The sequence below is a fragment of the Folsomia candida genome, unplaced genomic scaffold (genome assembly GCF_002217175.1).
Source record: "Folsomia candida strain VU population unplaced genomic scaffold, ASM221717v1 Fcan01_Sc006, whole genome shotgun sequence".
Classification (NCBI taxonomy): Eukaryota; Metazoa; Arthropoda; class Collembola; order Entomobryomorpha; family Isotomidae; genus Folsomia; species Folsomia candida.
The window spans coordinates 5,189,327-5,209,290 of record NW_019091198.1 but is presented as its reverse complement, the minus strand read 5'-3'; the positions used below and the strand labels follow the sequence as shown (position 1 = coordinate 5,209,290).

Genomic DNA, 19,964 nt, shown 5'->3' with positions numbered 1-19,964 from the left:
GGGTCGTTTTTTACTTTTTTATGGTATGCATTCTCCATATGAAACCAGGATTAAAATGAGTGAACACGAAATCATCGCATCTTCTTCTTGTCATGTTTTTTAATGGAGGAAATTCTGTTTAATAATCATCATTATATTTACAAACCTCCTTAAGCTCTAAATTAAATAATCTTAATAGCAGAAACAAAATGGTAATAAATATGCTAAATCAACTTACACGTACTTCTGTTTCATCACCTAAGCACTTACTTTAGTTAACTGTAGTAGTAGTAGTAGTAAGTAGTAGTAGTTGTATACTAGTAACAATAGTAGTTGTAGTAGTGTTTTAGTAATAGTAGTGGTACTAGTACACAACATGTCATCCCTTAGACTTAATTAATTCTTATCATCATCATCATTGTGTGTGTACTCATAGTTTAGTATGTATAACAGTAGTACGGATATATATATTTTTATGTATATAATACAGGATGATGAGTTTGTGTCGTGTGTAGCATAAATGGCCTTTAACTTATCATTTATAATAGGAGCATACAATTAACTATAAATAATCAGTAAATTAGTTAACTATGTACCGAAGATACATCATCTGTGATTACACAATAAGTTTCATTCTCATCAGCAGGGCAAGTCGTCAAAGTACATAGATCTGAATCTTAGTTAGTGTAGCCTATGTACGTACACCTCCTGCCTGCCCAATTATATAATCATCAATACTTCCTATCAATAATTTAAACTATACGTAGTACGCACTAGATTAGGGAAGAACAACTTATCCGTATTTTTTACTTAGAATTTCATGGCACCGTAGAAAATTTTATTGAGTATCATAACTTATCTTCTTAGTCAGTTGTATATGTTGTAGTCACATGTTCACAGCCGGACTGGACTAGCCTACCTAACAAATGTTATACATTAATAAAAAGTCTTATCCTACCTTACCGACGACCCATCATCAACAACCACAGTACTTGTTGGTCCGGTCTGGTTTGGTTGTTGTTGTTACGTTTAAACATTTTTACCTAGTTTTTTTATATAAAAAAAATCATCCCTACATAACGACAAAATTCACTGCCTTCTCCTTCCTCTCAAATCATGAAATGCAAAGTAGACAAAGTAGTACAGTCATCGACACGTGATCATCATTTAGGATTTCCTCAAATCAATAAGTTTTCTTTATATAGATCATCAGTGGGCTCATTTACGGTATATATTTATATATATGTTCTTGGTCTTAGCTTATCTACTAAAACCAAAATGAATTGATGAACGCACGTGCAATAATAAAGGTCTGCTGCTGCAACAAGCGATGATACACAAACGGCTACATCGATGTAAATAGGTATATGTGCATATTGACTAAAATAAAATTCAACAATGGTGCTGAATGACTAATATTTAGGACACAGGTTTGGTTTTTAGATTTGGTTTTTGTTCTTTGAGGTTTTGGGGAAAAAATGCGGTGTGAAGTAAATAATGTGCAGAAAGATAACAAGTTTATGTACAGAAGGCTACATTGAATCGGAACAAACCAAGAGTCGGGTTGGAAATTATTGTGTAGATGAATCAGACCTCTCTGTGGAAAAATGAAATCTCATTTTTTCTCTCTCTTTTTCCCTGTTATCTGTCATTCCATGACTCCACAATTCCAGTACAAGTATGTAAAAAACGTAGTGTGTGTATTATCATCGTCCGAAATTCTTTGGCTTTTTTTAACGCTCACTGTTCCTATCCGTGTCTGTGGTGCGGAATAATAGGTACATAATAATTTCTTATTAGTTGTTTATTGGCAAGCTTTGGTATGGAGGTGGTGGTGGTGTTAAGTAAACGAATCATCATCATCTCATAATAATAAACACGACATTATGCGTGGGAGTGGACTATTCCAAATCAATTGGGGGAAATTATTCAGGAATAAACCAGCGGAATGAAAAGGATGATCATCAGGTCACAAATATTATGCAAATGCGGGGTGGTTCTGGTTAGTAGTGATGTTTTTTTGTCTTTGGGTATCGACGGAGTATTGATTTTTTATCAACTTTCGCACCTTTTTGCCAGCAGCAGAATCTCCAATTTAGTACGCGCTATTGTTTAATTGTAATAAAGGAAAATAAAAATAAAAATAAAAAGCAACAGCCTTGGTAAAGTATAAAGATTTAAATGCACTTTAAATGGACGTGGCTTTCTTTGTAAAAAGAAGGAAAAAATTGTGAATAATTAGCTAACTATATTTATTATTATAACCGACCGGGAAAGATAGTAGACCGCTTGTTTCCTTGAAGAAAAATGCCACGTGTAGTAATGAGGGATTGAACATAAAGCATGTGACCGAGGTTGGCCCTCCCTCCACAACTTTTTTTTTATATCATCAATCCTGAGAGGGGTCTCAGCAACTTTAACACTCGAAATTGAGTACATGCTTTATGTACAATGCCCAATAAATAGTTAGTTTTTTGGTATGTGTGTGTATCATAACAAGTATTTATCAGGTAGTATTGTATGCGTCACGTAAAAGTTGTTGTTGGTTTTTTAAGTTCCGTCCTCAATTTTTTGTAATTCATATTCAACACGATTTTTTAATATGTAAAAGAGACTAATTTCCATACAACAACAACATATAACACAGCTAACAAGCTCAGCTCCCAAAACTGGATTTAGTAAAGTACAAAATGCAGTGCATGTCATTCTCCCAAAAATCTTTTTCTCCTGATGACAAAAATGGGTTTCTTTCTACTATCTCCTAAATATATTGCAGTATAATATCGTTCAGATAATGTGGTCATTAATATTATTAGAGAAAACTGAAAAATTAATGAAGAGATATTTACATGGGTTTTTTTAATGGAATCTGATCTGGTACTGTGCTGATCAGCAAATTAAGTTTTTTTATCATGATTTTAAAACAATTTTCTCGTTTTTTCTTCAATTGAGCACTCTCTTATAAAGCAACTTTCTTCCTAGTTTTTTTATAGACCACGTAATATTGTGCATTTTTAATCAATCCAAAACTTTCGTCTATCATTTTCTAAAACTGGCAGTTTTTTTGGTAGAAATAAAAGACAAAAAATACTTATAAATAGTCATTTTGTATTTTAATCTACGTATATTATTATTTCTATTATTATGCAAAGATAAGCGAGAATTTTTAATGCCGCCAATTAACCGAGGTGATGTAAAGTTGTTATTTGGTGTTAATTTAATCAATTTCAACTAATTTCAAACGACTATTATCAATGATTGTGCAAATCAGAACAGATTTGAAAGAGTTCATGTAAAGATATTATTGATAGACGTGTTGTTGTGCGTACTGTACTGTGTATGTATTTTTTTGATGTATGTGTAAAGCGAACACAAAGTTGGGATTGACAATTTGAGGACAGCATGTAGCAAAACGGAATATAAAAAGGCCATTAAATAAGTGAATCTTATAGAGAAGGCGTTATTAAATAGCACAAAAATGATAACAGAATCACATCCACAAACACACACATTAATAAATTTGTGCTTGATTTGGCAGTAGAAAAGTAATGGTAAAAATACGCTAATTATGTATAATAGTAGTACATGCTTGCCCAAAAGAAATTGAAAATAAATAATAAATAAATATGATTTGCGCAATGCTTGTGTATTTCGTTGTACACGAACGACATAGAACTCATCATCATCGCCGTCTTCTTTATTATAATGTAATAATAATCATTCAATTGTTATTAAAATTCTTTGATTTTCATTCTACACACACTTTTTTCCCTCAAGATAAATATCTTGTACACACACTTCACACTACACAAATCAATTATGGTTGGCAAATAGCACATGGCATAGCATTAATCGGTTTGGTGGATTTGACAGTGACTGAACATAAAAAAATGGAAGGGTTTTGCTGCATACAAATAAACAGTGGCCGGCATCGAACGTGATTAAATTTTGTATACACACATTGTAGTAACATAGTAAGCGGCGAAACCTAATTTGAAATGGAAACTTATTGGCGTTTGTCAGCGGAGAAGGCAGATGTCTGTGTATCATTGTTGCTTTGTTATTTTTTTTAAAACAGACCAGTCAAAAGTCATACAAAACCGAGTCCGACTCTTTCTTTCTCTCATCTATCAATCATCAACAATCATCATCATCATCTAGCCACCAACAACAACAACATAAATTATATATATATATATATCGTAATATTCAACTTTGCTGTAACCTTATTGATTACAAGATTAAAATAATTCACAAGGAATTTGCAACTTTTTTTGTTTTGGTAGAAATATAAAAATGTGTGCCTTCGCATCTTATCATAGAAATTACCTACATATTATTAATTGTGCTATGCAGTTTTCCAATGTTGTCTCGCACCTTAGTTTTCCTTTCAGATGAAGAAATTAAGGATGCATCAAGAAACACGACATGATGAATGCAACATCACGATGACCTCAATCATGGCGTTGACCTGACCTTTCATGACAAACTGCAAGTAAGAACGGCTACACGACGACGGTACAATTATATCATATATATATTTGTATATATATAATAGAAGATGGTGTCGTTGTCATCGTCACTGACAGATAATCAACGAGTGTGCAAATATTTTTTCTCATAAAGAATGAAGGAAATGTATTTGATAGGCAGCGCAAAAAATGAGGTGGATTATAACGAATAATATTTAAGATAAGGAATTTTTGTCAGTTAATTGAAATACATGGAAAAAACAACAGATTATTGCATTTGCATGCAACTGGCTTGCTCCACTCAACAAATAGATCATACCGTGATGTATACATACTTGAGTGAGAGCTCTCTCGGGAAAAAGGGTGGTCTCATAATCATGGCTTGCTCACTGTATTAGAATCAAGTGTTATCAATCCCGTGTGAATATTATACATCTTATTATTTGTTGTAAAAAGAAGAACCAGTTGTTGAGTAACAGTGGAAAAGCAAGGTTAAAATAATAACCTTGGTTGTCGAGTATGTTAAAAGGTGACAGACAGAGATGCACGGAGCCCGTGAACGAATATATATATTTAGGTTGTCGTTGGATAATAGCAATAACTGAAGGGGAAAGAGAAATAATATGTATGTAGTAATAATAAAAATGTACGAATTGTACCCAAAATAAAGTATGAAATGAACGAGCAGTAAAAGTCCAAGGATGTATTTCTATCTAAGGGAATCTCTACCTTTTTTGCAATTTGGCTTCATCTTCGGTTGATGTTATTTATCGGGCTCTGAAGATAGTTTCATATGAGGGTAAAGGTTCCCTTATTACAGAAAACGGAGATTATCATATTAATAAGAGTAGAACTAATAAATTAATAAAAAGCCTGTAGTGGGTAAATATATATTTATATGTAAATGTAGAGCAGTAAATGCTAATGCTCAATGAATGTTGAATGTACGTAATTGTAAAAACTGTAGTTGTAGTAGTATAGTAAGATAAGTTGACTTGACCAGTCATAATTTATAGTTAAATTTATGTAAAGTGGCAGTACAGTCGTTTGGTTACAAGAGTTGGAATATTATGGGATTCGTCAGACCTACATTGACTTTTTTGTTTAAATAAAATATAATGATTTGACTTCCCTACATCATCTCATGTAAGTGGCCGTTCATTTCTTGTTTCTTATCTGTCATTAAATACATTAAGTTTTTTTTAGAATTATAGAACCGGAGATTCAATAGGAAAAGCCAGGAGGAGACTTAAAAATTTGACACTAGTAGTTGTTCTCGTCCACGGAACGAAACATGTTGTTTTTTTGGGGGGAGGGGTGTAGCAACAAGATGTAGTAGAAGCATGGAACTCACACATGGTTGGCGGTGGTGTTGGCGACAAGTGTCCACAAATTGCAGTGGGACGCTCATAGTTGTATGTAGCACAAGTAGAAGTACAAGTAGAAGTAGCAGTGAAGTAATAGTGTCGGATGAGGTACTGGAGACGACAACGAAAAGAAGAATGAAAGTGTTGATCGTGATGATGATGATGTATGATTGAAGTTTTCTTCTTGATCTTGTTCTTCGTCATCATCATCGTCATCGAGATGACAACAACCAAGAAGCGTTGAATTTGGGAGAGAGAGTGAGAGAGTGAGAGAGAAAAAAGCCTGTCAAGCAGGGCGCTGAGAATGTAGGCACTGTATGTATTCATATATTTATAGTGAATGTAGGTTAGTAGCTTTGTAGTAGCTTTCTCCAGAAAACTAACGATGAATTTCAACTGAAATTGATTGAACAACGATGATTGATGCAAATAATTGGTAGCAGCAGCAGCAGCAATGATACAGAATGACACAAGTGCGGTTCTCTCCAGCACGTTTAACGCTAATGAACAGCATAACAAATCCTCGTCAAGTTTTAGAATCAACGGGTGAAATTTTTCCACACCCGGCGAAGCAGCAGAAGAGTAGTAGGATTATTATTGGAGCAGAGTGTGGTAGTAGTCGTCGTAATAGTCGTAGTATGTAGTAGTAGTGGTGGTAGAAGTAGTAGTAGAATGTAATTTCTTCTTCTTCTTCTTCACAAGGACCACAAACAACACTCTTACAATTTACTTTCACCACTATCTCTCGCGAACTATAACCATAACGGATGAAAGAAAGACTAGTCAGTTGCATGAGATAAAGCTTCTTCATCATGTAAAAAAGTCTAAAGTATCAAGTTCTTCTCACTTAAAACAACAGTCAACTAAGTGTCAATATATTATGTATACACTTTGTTTTTCACTCAAACTCCTGAGGTGTGGTTGTAGTTGGTTGGTGCGTTCATTTGTGCTTGTTCTTTTTTTTGTTTTTTTTTGCAGCGGTCATGAATGATCGCGATGGGTTAACACTGCCACTTTCTCTCAACACTTGAGTTGGGTGTGTGAAACACTTGTGTGTAGTCGTAAATTCCTTAAATAGTTGCTTGCTTTCCAAGAAGAAGAGGACAGAATTTGTGCGACTTGTTGAATTTAGACTTTAAATTTCCCGAGTTTTGATTCTGATGATGAGAGAAGTAGATGTTTAATATTCTTCAAATCCAAACACCAGACGGCTACATCACCTGTCGTCTTGCTTCGTCGTCGTCGTCATCATCATCCCAGGTCGCCAATTGTTGAACTTTTAACCACACATACATACACACATATACACGTACATACTTAACCATAACCAAACACTGCTTTCTCTTGAGTGGTGGTATGTACGGACATGCATTGTTTGACAGTGGACAGATATCATTCATAACTCTTCAGGTGGGCCATTATACAAGATTGTACTCTTTTAAATTCAGCTGCAAAATTGTGTCTTTCACTGCTGCGAAGACAAAACGGATGTTTTCAGTATCTGAAAACACAAATACAAAATTGGTTAATTAAAATCCTTCTTTACCCAACTCTTGATTGAATATATTACCTGTGGCACAAGTAAAATGGGAGTATATAATTTTTTCACTGTCAGGATTCAAATCGACAAACATTCGTAAAATGAACTCTCGGGCGTGAATGGCATCTCGTTGTGGCCCTATAATACAGGTTTTTTAACAAAAATTTAAAAATTATATCACACGACATGGTATTCATACGTAGTGTTACTCATACTCATACTCACCATCATATTCGGGGAAATAGTCAACTAAATGTGAATACATAATTTTTTCTTCTAATAGATCCTTTTTATTCCTGCAATAAAATAAACTCATGAATAGATACAAATCCTTCATGGAAACTTCAATCGAGATGTACGTATCAATATGCAATTAAGTGAAACTACTTGCTCAGTATATACTTGTTTATGCCAAACTAATATTAGTGCATTCAGTTAGTTAAAACATATAAATTGATTTCTTACAAAAACAGGATAACCGAAGAGTGTTGGAACCAAGGATACGTTATGATGGTTCTGAATAAGGCCTTACTTTCTTCCATTCGATTCTAGAAGAGAAATAAAAACGTCAATATAAACCACACTTAATGTCTCTATTCAAATAAGGGGAAAGTGAAAGTATGCTCACCTCATTATCTGATTCAAATAAAATTTGATCGTACTCGCTTAGAGCCACAAGGAAGATAATGGAAGTTACATTTTCGAAACAATGTATCCACTTGCGACGCTCTGAACGCTGACCACCGACGTCCACCTAGGATTAGAATGAACCATGAACGAAAAGGAACCACATCAGTACTTACCGAAAATATATTGTCCCATTATAGAAAGTTTCCTTACCATCCTGTGTAATAAAAATCAAATAGACGAACATTAATTTCAGGCATAACTTATTGGAATACATGTTATTGTTTTTGGGTTAGACAAAAAATATACCGAAATATGATGGAATCGAGATCAAAGGGATACTCAATAATGCCGGTGGTTGGAACTCGAGCTCGAAGGATGTCTTGTTCCGTAGGTAAATAGTCGGGTGAACCGATTCGATCCAAATCACTTAAGTAGCTATAAAGTTACAAGGACAAAGTGGTTTCCAGTTAAAATATGTTTAATAAATCCAAAAATATAAACCCGAGCTATAGTAATCTTGGAAAAATCTAAAAACCACGAAAAAAGGAGCTTACTATCTGGCTGAATCCGTTAATTGGTATTCTCTCCTCCTATCGTAACACTCTTGAATACCAGCGTCGCCCCATAAGGCTTTGATGGCTTCAACGTAATGTGATTCGAATGTACAGACCGTTTCATAGTCAACCGCTTTTACTTGTTCCGCTTTTTCCTGTAGCACCAAAAGTAGTAGAAAAAGAATTGGTCACATATTCACTCGAACTCAATTAGGAGAATGACTAAGTTTTTTGTCGCATTCACTTTTTTCAAACTTACTATCATCGACGAATCTGAATATTGGATTTTTAACATCTCCATCGCTCGTATCATGGCTTGCATTGCCATAAAGATGTTTTGATATACCAGTTTGATAAAGGTGCGCTTATCTTCATCAGAATATCCGGACCCATGAATAATTCTCATTTGTTTTATAAACGTCGATTTACCCGATTCTCCGGTACCTGATGGAAACGAGAAAACATTAATTACAACACAATACCAGCACGTAGTACATATTCGAATCCTCCGCCAATGATGATAGCTCAACAAAACAATGGTCTCTTTTAAAAATAACAGTCCAGACAGACCAAGACTAAATAGAATCAATGTTATTTCTCACACACCCACACGGTCAGGCGTCGTCTCTTCTCTTCGCAGGTAAAACAAGATAAACAAACAAACCAAATACTCCTCACACCCTCTCTCAAATCTCATTTTCGTCTCACCCTACTTTTTTGCCTTGTCGTCGTCGAACTAGGCGACAAACTCACCCAATAACAGCAATTTAAGTTCCCTTCTCGCATCCCGTTTGTCCCTCCTGAGTTGTCTTTCGATTTCCTGATTGATTCTCTTCTGCTCCTTGGCCTCCTCCGAGAGACAACACGCCATCATGATGACTGATGATGGTGATGTTTGTGCAACACTGATGCGGCGGCTGCTTGCGGCGGTGGTGGTGGTGGTAACCACACCCACACAAACGGTCACAGATGAAACACACCCCACACACGCATTCAGTGGAAGAGGACACTTTCGACTCGGGCCATCAAAAAGAGGGTAGAAGGGCGACTTAAGTCCTCGTCATACCGACCGGTCTCTCTTTTTCCTTTGGATGAATCCACGACACTGCTACTTACTTTTACTCTCGCCTTCTACTCAATATTACAAGAAGTGGTGGTGGTGGTGGCAGTCTGACTCCTATCTAAGCAGTAGCACGACCATCATCATCAGAGAGCAGGAGCAGCAGCAGAGCTACATATATACACACTCACTCACTCTCCTTCTTTTTACACGGAAAACAGAGATGATGTTTCCCAGCCACTTGGAGATAGGACTCTACTAGCACCGGCCCAGCCAGCAGTACAGACAGAACAGAGATGGGCTTTCTTCAGCACGGGCAGTATCACCCTCTCGTCCAACCACACACATCCAGCATCATACACATACATGCACAATGGTAGGAGTTATTAGTTGGTGGTGTTACGTGTTATGGGAGACTCCGCCTTTGCCTTTAGTGAGCTGTGGTGTAGGAATATGGGGCGGTGGGGGGTAGCGCGGCAGATGGAATGGCACAGAAACTCTCTCTTTCTTTCTCTCTCTCTCGACGACTCTCTCTCTCTTTCTGCCTCTTCTATTCTCGCACAATAACACATTCTCAACCTGACAGAGGAGAGTGGTCGGGCTGTGTGTGTGTGGAGAATAAGTGGGAGCACTGCCTGGATGGTGGTGGTGGATGGATGGAGAAAGCGGTGAGACGAGGCCATCTTTCTCCCCGACCACTTTCTCCTCACCTCACGTGTGTGGGTTTAGCAGTTTCGGCCCACCACCACCAACTCTCCACTCAATGCCACCACCACGTTGAAGGAGAGAATGTTATGTATATAGGCAGTAGCAATGCATTGGGAGGATATCGCACCAAACCAACAACACAACTGGTTGCACGGCCAACAAAACCAAGAAAAAGACGACGAGGACAAAAGAGAAAGCACACCTACTCAACACTACCACCCACCCCCCACACCCACTCCATTACTTGTCATTATGGAATCCGAGGACTATCTGCCCTTTAAGAAATTTCCACTGGGGTACGTTCTTCTCTAGTAATAACGTTTCAAATTTGATATTATTCACTCCTTCTCTGGAAAATGTGAGGAGAAAGCGAGAGAAATTGGTTTCTCCCTGGAGAAAGCACTAACAGGTGTCTGTTGCTGTTGCTGCTTCCTTGTCGGCACATTTATTTTAAACCATTTTGTAACCCAACTAATTAGAAGAAGGGGAATAAAAGAGGAAAAAGTAATCTGAGCGGATTTGCAACAATTCAGAGTATTCGCAAATTATACTATACAGATGTACTTTGCACGCTCATTTGCTTCTTGTTTTCCACCACGTCCCGGAATTTTGTACAAAGGGACTTTATCACATTAATTGGGAAAGTATAGTAGTTGTTAGTACTATTTAGTCGTGGTGGTGGTGGTGGTGATCTATTTTCCAAGTTGTATGTACATGATAATGATGAGATGATGAGAGAAAGAGAAAGCAGGAGCAAAGGCCAATGTTGTTGAAGGTTCTTTCTTCGCCACCACTGACTACAACGACTAGAACTACTTGTACTGACTACTTACAAGGACATATAATAGGACATGAGGAGGATGTGGTGGTACGATGTTGATGTTTTCATGCCAAAACACGCAATTGCTTTTCCTAAATTAAATTCGGATTGAGAAAATTTGCTAATGAGCTACTTGCCCACGCGTAAACTGAAATATTACTTATTTAAAAGTTATCCTGGAAGTTTGACATTTCTCTCATTTGGTCTCATTTCTCTCAAAGTCGCATTCACATGAGATAGCAACCCCTTCATCATCCTGCCTGTGTATGTATGTATGTAGTTCAACCTTTCTACCTACTCATGAAATTAAATTACAATTTTAAATACACTATTCATTCGGCTAGTAGAATTTCTATAAGATTTTTCATTAAATCCTGTGCTTTATACATATTAGTCAATCATACATATAAATCAAATCATCCTCCATACGTGTATATTGCATACGTATACATATGTACTTGTTATTATGCACACTGTGATCCTTGACATTTGGAAAATTAAACAAGTAGCAAACTAATTATTTTGCTTTTCTTTTTTCTTTCTGCGTATTTAGATGTTCCCATTACTGAATGAATAAACAGCTCAATTTACTCATGACTGGTGGTGGCGTTGCTTCAAAAATTGGAAGATGATGATGGCAGGCCATGATCCTGAAAGACATAATGTCACCTCAGCATCTGCCGAATTTGATGCTCCAGTGGCAGCTCTGCGCCCATCTTCACAAACGATGCTTTCAACTATGCTGAATCCCATAAAAATTATTCCTACAGAAAATGGTTTACCTCGGTGAGGCCAATTTACTTGTAAAAAAATAATCATGTATATGTGCATGCATGCAGCATGTTTTCATTGTTTTCGCCCTGTGTCACTCAATGTGTCACTCAAAAGTATTGACAAACTATTCGTAGAATTTAAACATGTTTGCTACTATATGTTAATTACAGGGATTGGCGTGGTTTAGCAGAATTGGCAGGAATATCCTCCGAGATAATTTCATTTCTTCATACCAAGCAAGACCCCATGGCACAGTTGATACAGCAATGGTGCAAATCGCCTGAATCACAATGCAAATTATTTAGCGACTTGAAAGCATTTTTAGCCGTTATTGACCGATTCGATGTGGTTGATGACATTCATCCGTTGTTGGGTATGTTGTGTATTTTGGAAGGAACACTTCAAATTAATTTGTAATTTGATGTAATGGAAAAACATATGCCTATAACATTTTCAGCTAGTGATGCAGAGGCGTACAAAGTTGCACAGAATTCACAATCAACTGCGACCGCACAAATGAATCCTGCGTATGACAATAGTATTATTACAATAGGTAGACAAATTATAAATTTAGAGTGATGGGATGTATGTAAATTTATGTATGAGCTCATGATTTCTTACGAAATTTGTAGAGGACAGTGAAAGGATTCATAAAAATCTTCCCTTGACAAGATACGACGCATTTATTTTGTTTGCTGATGAAGATTCAGGGTTTGCAGGTCAAGTAATCGAAAAATTAGAACAAGAATATAAACTCAAGGTAAATAAATTACGACTACAATTAATTTTTCTTTATTTTTGAAATTATTTCTTATAACAATTTTTGGCTTTACGTGTGATTTTTGGTTTCTTTATTTTTTCTTTAAACTTTAGTTATGCGTTAAAGATAGAGACTTGCTCCCTGGCATTATGTTCGAAAATGAAGTGATAGGAAGACTTATCGAAGAGCGTTGTAACCGATTTCTTGTGATATTATCACCAAACTTTTTAAAAAGCTCTGCCAACAATTTTTTAATATCGTACGCTCAGGCTTCTGCTTTAGGTTTGTGTTTATGTTAATTTTTACACACTTTTATTTTTGTAAATACTTTACTTTCATAATTAATTTTATTACTAATTAACAAATACGATTTTTGTTCATTGTATTTTTAGAATCAAGAGCACGGAAGATAGTCCCATGTGTATATCAAGAGTGCCAGTTACCACCAAGTATTCGTTATGCCTTCTCCATTAAATATGGGCGTTCAGGAACATTGTACAATTTTTGGGACAAATTGAGCCAATCTATAAGAACACCCAGGTCAGATGTTGCTACTTCTACCTCCACACCTAGTCAAAAACTCGTAGGACCACTTTCTGGTTCGTAGTTATAGATAATATAACTTACTAACTTATATATATATGAGTGAATTTAGTTCAATTTGAAAATTATGGAAATTCTAAAATGATAGACGATGACGCCTTCAAATGGTGGGACTCGGAAAAGAAGGTGCCCAAGGATCCTTCTGTTGATTCTCCGCCTCCATCCTATAACTTTGCTACTGGAGCGGATATGTCAAAATTAAAAATCAAAGGGAACAACAGCATTAGCTCCGATACTTTCTCCATCAACTCCAACACCCACCTCTTATCTTCAGAAAAGAAGAAAAAGTGGTATAAATTTAAGAACCCAATTAAAGGAAAAAATAAACAAAAAGGCCTCGTTGAGAATAAACAAGCAATACCTGAGTAGTGGTAAAATGAAATGCAAGTTGTGATAATTTGTGCTCAATCTTGGTGTATACGTTTTCCGTATTAATAGACAACTATTTTATGCTAATAAATGATTCCCACACAATAACTTTGCTTAGTTTTTTTTTCCTGTGTTTATAACAGCGGAGAGTTTATATTTCACGGAGCATAACATATCAGTATAAACAGACATAAGTTGACAGTATAAGTTTAATGTCACCAGAACCTTTTTCAAGACAACAACAAGTTATCCAAGAAAATCAAATTTGAACTAACACACGTCCCTTTCTACTTCTCAGATCAGTCACATACGTAAAACTTAATGATAAAAAGAGCTTTTTGTCGAGTTTCCAGTTCAGTTCATGGCAATACCAAAGTACTTTCTAGTACTTTGAGTATGATTAGGAAAATTTGAGCTATACTGCATGATGACACACACCTTTATAACATACTTAATCATAGCATAAGATAGTAATCTGCTTTTTTGCTGTGGTTGTCTTAAATAACTCACTATTTCATGACTACTTCGCAAGTATTTAGCGAACCGAGTTTCTATTCTCCTTTCTCCTTTGACAAACAAATCATTTTTAACAATAACTGGCTAAGTAACACAAATAAAGAAATAGTATAAGAGCAAGGCAGTAAGTGCTTTTGAAACTTATTAATTAATTGAGAACTCAAGACTACATCAGTTGAACATTTCATATATAAATTAAAACTACTTACATGATGACTAACTAATGGGCTTAACCTGCGTATGTATTGCCAACCAATATATATTAACTAACATCAAAATGCAATTTCTCGCTGGTCGTTTCATTAAATAACAGTATTTTTTGTTAAACATAAGTTAAGCTTAATTTAACAGTGACCAGCAGTTTTGATTCTATATAAAAGATTAGTTAAATTGACTAGAAATAAACAAGAGTACATGGAAATGTACGCATTTATTAACTACCAATTTTTAACAACATTTAGTTTTCACTGAATTGTCCGATATTTCTTTATCATTTTTATGGGAATATGCGAGCTATAAATTAAACATATTTAGTTATTGTCGAAATTCATTAGAACTCATTCAAGTTCGATCATGAATGGCACCATTGTATGCTCAACGATTTTTGTGACCGATGATAAACAAATACTAAATGTGATTGAAATTTTGCAACTGATTTCCTTAAACGAAATAAACACCGACTAAATTTCAGATAACCAAAAAAAACCCTGACATTCATTTATACTATTACATTCGGAAAACCAGCCCGACATTAAATAGAGATTTCTAATTGTGTTGTAATTTTTTGCCAGTTTAGTGGATCATTGTATTTATGAGCCTATTTGGTTAAGTTATTTAATCACAGACATATCATTAATTTTAGCTACCAATAAGAGTAATTTTGACGACAAGGACGCAGACGATACAGAGACTAAGTATAGTAATTGAATATCGATGCTATTTGTACGAATGGGGTCTTTTGCTACCAGCGTACAATATCTCTATAGTCTTCGTTTACGCTGAATCGTTTTATAGACTCGTATCCGAAAATTATGAAGGTACTAAATACCCCTGATTGAGCCATCCTCGCGGAAAGTCCTTTTGTAAAAATCCGATACTTCTCTTCGTGCCACAACATTAAAAACGTTTTCGGGAAAGAAGGCAGACGTTGAACCTAGGAAAATAAAATGTTTTCAAATCATTAGCTAACTGTACGCGTACAAATGAAATTTGTTAAGCTTGCAAAAAAACCTGCAATCGAGCACGGCATACGTCTAGAGGGTTTGTTATGATAGTCGTAGTCCAGCCACCAAGCATCGCTGAAATGCACTGTACGACCAAGTGGGAGCAACCAGTAGGAACAATCTTTATCAACTCATCTGAAACAACAAAAAGCGAGAGCGCATTAACAATCTGTCAAGGGTATGAAAAACAAGGAACCAGCAGTCACTTACCTTGATATACTTGATAAAATCCCCACCACAAAGCAGAATTAGGAACATAAGTCGTTAGTGATGCAAAATAGCCTCTATAAAAACCCCGAAATCCGTCTCGACTATATATCTCTCTAGCGATAGATTTTGTGATTTCAACTTTTGTACGACCTTCATACTGTATACCTAAAGGGTTGTAAACGCTCCTGAAATTCCAAAACATTCAGTTTATGAAAGTAATATTACAATATTATTTGTAAGTATGTAATCAAAATTAATTACCCTCCTGGTAAATTGTTCTGCCTCATTCCAACAATCATCATGTGCTGTGAAATGACATCGAAAGGTACAATAATTGTTTGTCCAACAACGGAAGCACATCCTCCTATAAATTTTTACATTATTTAAAGACGTTATATTTACATGTTTACTACATGTAATTTAACATACGATTTGCATGCTAGATTTGTAATGTATCATGCAAATTATTATTTTTAATACCTGCTATCAAAGCGCGGATATGGCTGCAAAGAATTAAATAAAAATGAAAGTAATGACATTAAATAAACTTGCTAATAATAGATTGAAACTGATTAATGTCGCTATATTAATTTTTGTTACCTATCCTTAAAACCACGCAGGTACAAGGAGTGTCGAACTCCTTCGTATGTGGAGACGTAGAATACGCCGGATACAATTTGAAAAGCCGAGATCCAGAAACCTTTATACAGCCCACGCATTCCTTCTCCTTGATAAATCTTTCTGAAACAGTCGATCGTTCCATTGTATACATTGGCCTTTTCTTGAATCTATAATCAAAAAAACAATGACGGATTGACAGATCAGTTAAATTTAAAATAATAATACTGGTGACCACATTAGATACGATATTGCGACATTTCTTCCAGCAGATTGTTTAGCGTGTTTAACAATTTAATATCTGTAATTTGGATGGACTAACCTGAATTTTTGTCTTGACGAGGGTGAGAGGATATAGAACACATCTGATGAAAAACGAGCTAACCATGCTGAGGGGATAAAACTTCTTCATATCCATCATATTCCATTCTATAACTTGAATTTGTGTTTCGCTAGAAGGAGCCAATCTTGTCAATACCGAATCTCCTTCTTTGCATCCTGGAGCCGTACATTCTTTCCAATTGAATGGATTACTGAAGCCAAGAATCATATTTTTTGTGGATGACTTGTGCGCTGGGAGACCATGATTTGTTGTGTGATCCACGTGTGGCTGAGGGGTCGAGAAGGTACTTCCCACCGAGACATACGTGGATGTGGGTTCTGCGTTGTGATTTGGAAAACTTGCATCATTCAATCCTTCCATCGATGCACGAATGAATAATCCCATTGGACTTCTGGGAGTCAGAAATGCTGGACGCGAAAAAATATTGCTTTTCGACACGTCCACCTTATCCAACAACTCTGTGAGTGCTGAATAATTATTGAACCCAAGACGCATATTTAGCAATGCAAAATGTGAAAATGCAAATACAATTTTAACACTAAATATTGAACAATTTACTCTTACCAGTAATCATTATCACCAGCTACCAGAGGCTTATAAAGAATCTTAAAATGTTCCAATTTCAAAAATTGACAGCGGAGCCAACACCACCATTAACCGCAATCACCACGAAAAAGGTGAAATGATGGAAAAGCAAAGCTGGCTCCGCTGACTGCAGTTTTTACTTTTTCAGTCCTTATTTCCTCTTACAACCTGGACAATAAAGTAAATAATGCAAATAATGACCTCAATTTACATATTCATTTCAGATAATCAATTCTGCCCAAGAAATAATTTAGCAAAGTCCAAGTTTAACTTACAATGTCATTACAGGATCTACTACGCAAGAATATGGTGATGGATGATGATAAGTGATAAGATGATGTATCTCTATATACTCGGTGACTGGCAAGAATTTCTTAAGAGGGGCTTAAACTTGACAAAGACGACAACCTCACAATTAGCAGACTAACTGTGTCACAAAACATGCCAAATTTCAACCCAAAGCACCAATAACGTCTCGAAATTTGCGCACTTCAAAAATTTTCAGAAACGACGACAACAACATAAAAACTCTGGAGTTTAGTCAGATGTTCAAAATTCGAGAGTTACGCGGGGACAAGGGCAACCCGACACGCTGCTTCGCATCTCAAGGTGAAAGTAGAGTTTGCTGAATGTCTCGGTTTGAGCGTGAGTCGAGTGTACGATCTAGTCATGAAAACTGTCGACATGGTCTAGACCGACACCCAACTAATGCTCAACCTGAAGGTGACTCTACACGACCTGAGGTCCGGAGGGGGGCACGATTTTGACCACGGTCCAAAGTCCAGCGACGAGTTTGTTCCCCCTTCTCGAGAACTATAGGCTGTGATAACTTATCCAGATGCACATTTCGACTAAATATAACTTAGTAGAAATGAGCAACTGGCTTTCGTCCATTATCGCAACCTCTAGTTCCTTCAGAATTGGTGAAGTAGTGGTCAGGAACTGATGGCTTCTTTTCTTGCTGAAAAGAGACCGACCTATCTTTGCTAACCTAGCTTTATGGTTTCAAATAACTGTCATAGAGCTAGACAACCAAAGATGGATCAATCTCTGTGAGGTCACCAGCAAAAATCCGGTGGGAACGAGGACAAGAAAATGGAGGTTCCGTAATGGTGGAATGACAGAGAAAGCCTATCTGGATGAAATTACCCGGTGAAGTTGGAAAGTCCCCCAACCGGGCAATTTCTCCCTACAGACCTCTCAAGAAAGACTGACGATATCTACAAATTTCCTGGCCCTTAAATACCCTCGCGAAAGGGGCAAACCATTGTCCGCTGCAAAATAAGTCATTGGACTGGAATACTAATAATTAGCATGATCCTAAAATAGAAACATAACAAGAACACACAAGTTTGGAAGATTCCAGAGTTTAATCTAATGTGTAAAACAGGTACAAATCAGCATTAAATCTGAAATAATCTTTGCATGCAATGGTTTGAATGCGGATAAAATTATGTAAAACCAGTTGGAGCGTAGGAATTTAGGAAATCCGAGCCGCATCAATATATCGACCGGATAAGTTTAAAATACATATTGACTTTATTCAGCAATTCCATTATTCCATTATTCCTGCCATTATTCTAATTTAACTATCTGAGTCACAGTGCAAGCTCCGTTACACGGCATTAGAATATCGTGAAAGAATTTATCTAGAATAAAAGCACACACACACAAACTCGTAAGAAGTAACAGATTATATTTTCTGGACTTCATAAGCAAACGAGGGAAGGCGAAGAAGAGAAAAATAAACATACGAATCTAAATAAGAAAACTAAATCATTGCATTGACAATAATAAATAACGCTCAAATTTCCAGACACATATCGAATTCTTCCATCTTCTCTGACCTTACATCATCCTCAGAATCGCATTTTTTTGCATTTGTATATCTTATTTAGCAAATCGTTAGCAAATCCATGCGAAACGACGTAGAAAGCATTTTTTTCTACGTCGACTCTGCAGATAAAAAAGTGTATCAATTTTCTAAACCTTAATAACTAACGTACCAAACCTCACAAGGAAAGGGATGACGGTGGAGGGGGGGGGGAACTTGCGACAAAAAATATTACGATGACGAACAACAGTTAACAAATGTTTGTATGACTAATAGCAATAAATAATGCTACATTCTATTTGCCCCACGATTACACGGCGACATTAATTGCCAAACGTCTTGAGCAACTGATCTTCCTCGTTTACTCAGGCGTGTCAAAATCAGAACATTAATTTGAGCTATTATTTTAATATTCGCATTACTTATGTACTCGCTAAAAAGTCTGCAGTCATGAAGTCAGTCTAAAATACGTACATGAATTTCTCACTTTATAATTTCAAATGGTTGTTCTGATAAAGTTGTGTCCTTGCCGTCGTTTTTGGTACAACTTATATTTAGTTGCTACATTCATTTCCTCGAACGTGTAACGTATGTATTGAACGTATATTGATTATTATTATTGCCATATCCATAAACAAACGTCGTTGCCTAATGGTTTTCATTATTCCTTAATAAAATCTCGTGCATTCTTTATAAGCTGTTCAAAGGGGTAAGAAGGCTAGGATTCTATTAATAAGAATAGCAACTTTATAGTAGGACAGCAGTGGTTAGTCGACCTGGTCATTCCGAGCTTCTTCTCTGGTCGAGTATCTCTCGTACTTGAACGAACTAAAAACATTTTCTGGTGGAAACTCCTACAATTTACAATTTTTTCGAAATTGAATTAAACAATTGTGTTGTCATTGACTTCCTCGTAAGTGAGTGAGTGAGTATTTTTGGATGGAATGGGTTGAGGAGGATGAGAAAATTAACGAGATCGGTCAGGAGAGGATTAAGTAC

At 36.1% G+C, this 19,964-nt stretch overlaps 3 protein-coding genes across 6 annotated transcripts; 1 reads left to right on the top strand and 2 right to left on the bottom strand.

Annotated features, from left to right (window-relative positions):
* Positions 1-93: 93 nt before the first annotated feature.
* Positions 94-10,019, bottom strand: LOC110851332 (guanine nucleotide-binding protein G(q) subunit alpha). 4 transcript variants are annotated; one of them, XR_004835161.1, is made up of 11 exons: positions 9,296-10,019; positions 8,802-8,986; positions 8,543-8,706; positions 8,295-8,423; positions 8,199-8,202; positions 7,987-8,112; positions 7,824-7,906; positions 7,584-7,654; positions 7,389-7,496; positions 6,280-7,319; positions 94-3,967 (listed from the first exon to the last, which is right to left on the bottom strand). XR_004835161.1 is itself a non-coding variant. In XM_022099072.2 (10 exons), the coding sequence occupies exons 1-10, from the start codon at positions 9,414-9,416 to the stop codon at positions 7,237-7,239; spliced, it is 1,074 nt and encodes a 357-aa protein (XP_021954764.1). In that variant the 5' UTR covers positions 9,417-10,019; the 3' UTR covers positions 94-7,236. The 4 variants fall into 4 exon arrangements, 2 of the variants coding, with proteins under 2 accessions (XP_021954764.1, XP_021954765.1); XR_004835162.1 differs by having other exon boundaries at positions 6,311-7,319; XM_022099072.2 differs by having other exon boundaries at positions 94-7,319.
* A 243-nt stretch (positions 10,020-10,262) lies between these two features.
* LOC110851565 (myeloid differentiation primary response protein MyD88) lies at positions 10,263-13,741 on the top strand. The gene is made up of 8 exons (XM_022099411.2): positions 10,263-10,606; positions 11,684-11,916; positions 12,075-12,277; positions 12,362-12,457; positions 12,537-12,664; positions 12,778-12,946; positions 13,057-13,263; positions 13,356-13,741. Exons 2-8 carry the CDS (start codon positions 11,759-11,761, stop codon positions 13,634-13,636), a joined length of 1,242 nt encoding a protein of 413 aa, XP_021955103.1. The 5' UTR covers positions 10,263-10,606; positions 11,684-11,758; the 3' UTR covers positions 13,637-13,741.
* A 23-nt stretch (positions 13,742-13,764) lies between these two features.
* LOC110851564 (solute carrier family 25 member 44) lies at positions 13,765-17,703 on the bottom strand. Its single transcript, XM_035853062.1, has 9 exons — positions 17,407-17,703; positions 17,111-17,299; positions 16,526-17,013; positions 16,186-16,373; positions 16,066-16,088; positions 15,847-15,949; positions 15,586-15,770; positions 15,383-15,510; positions 13,765-15,305 (listed from the first exon to the last, which is right to left on the bottom strand). Exons 2-9 carry the CDS (start codon positions 17,118-17,120, stop codon positions 15,114-15,116), a joined length of 1,317 nt encoding a protein of 438 aa, XP_035708955.1. The 5' UTR covers positions 17,121-17,299; positions 17,407-17,703; the 3' UTR covers positions 13,765-15,113.
* Between the last annotated feature and the right edge of the window lie 2,261 nt (positions 17,704-19,964).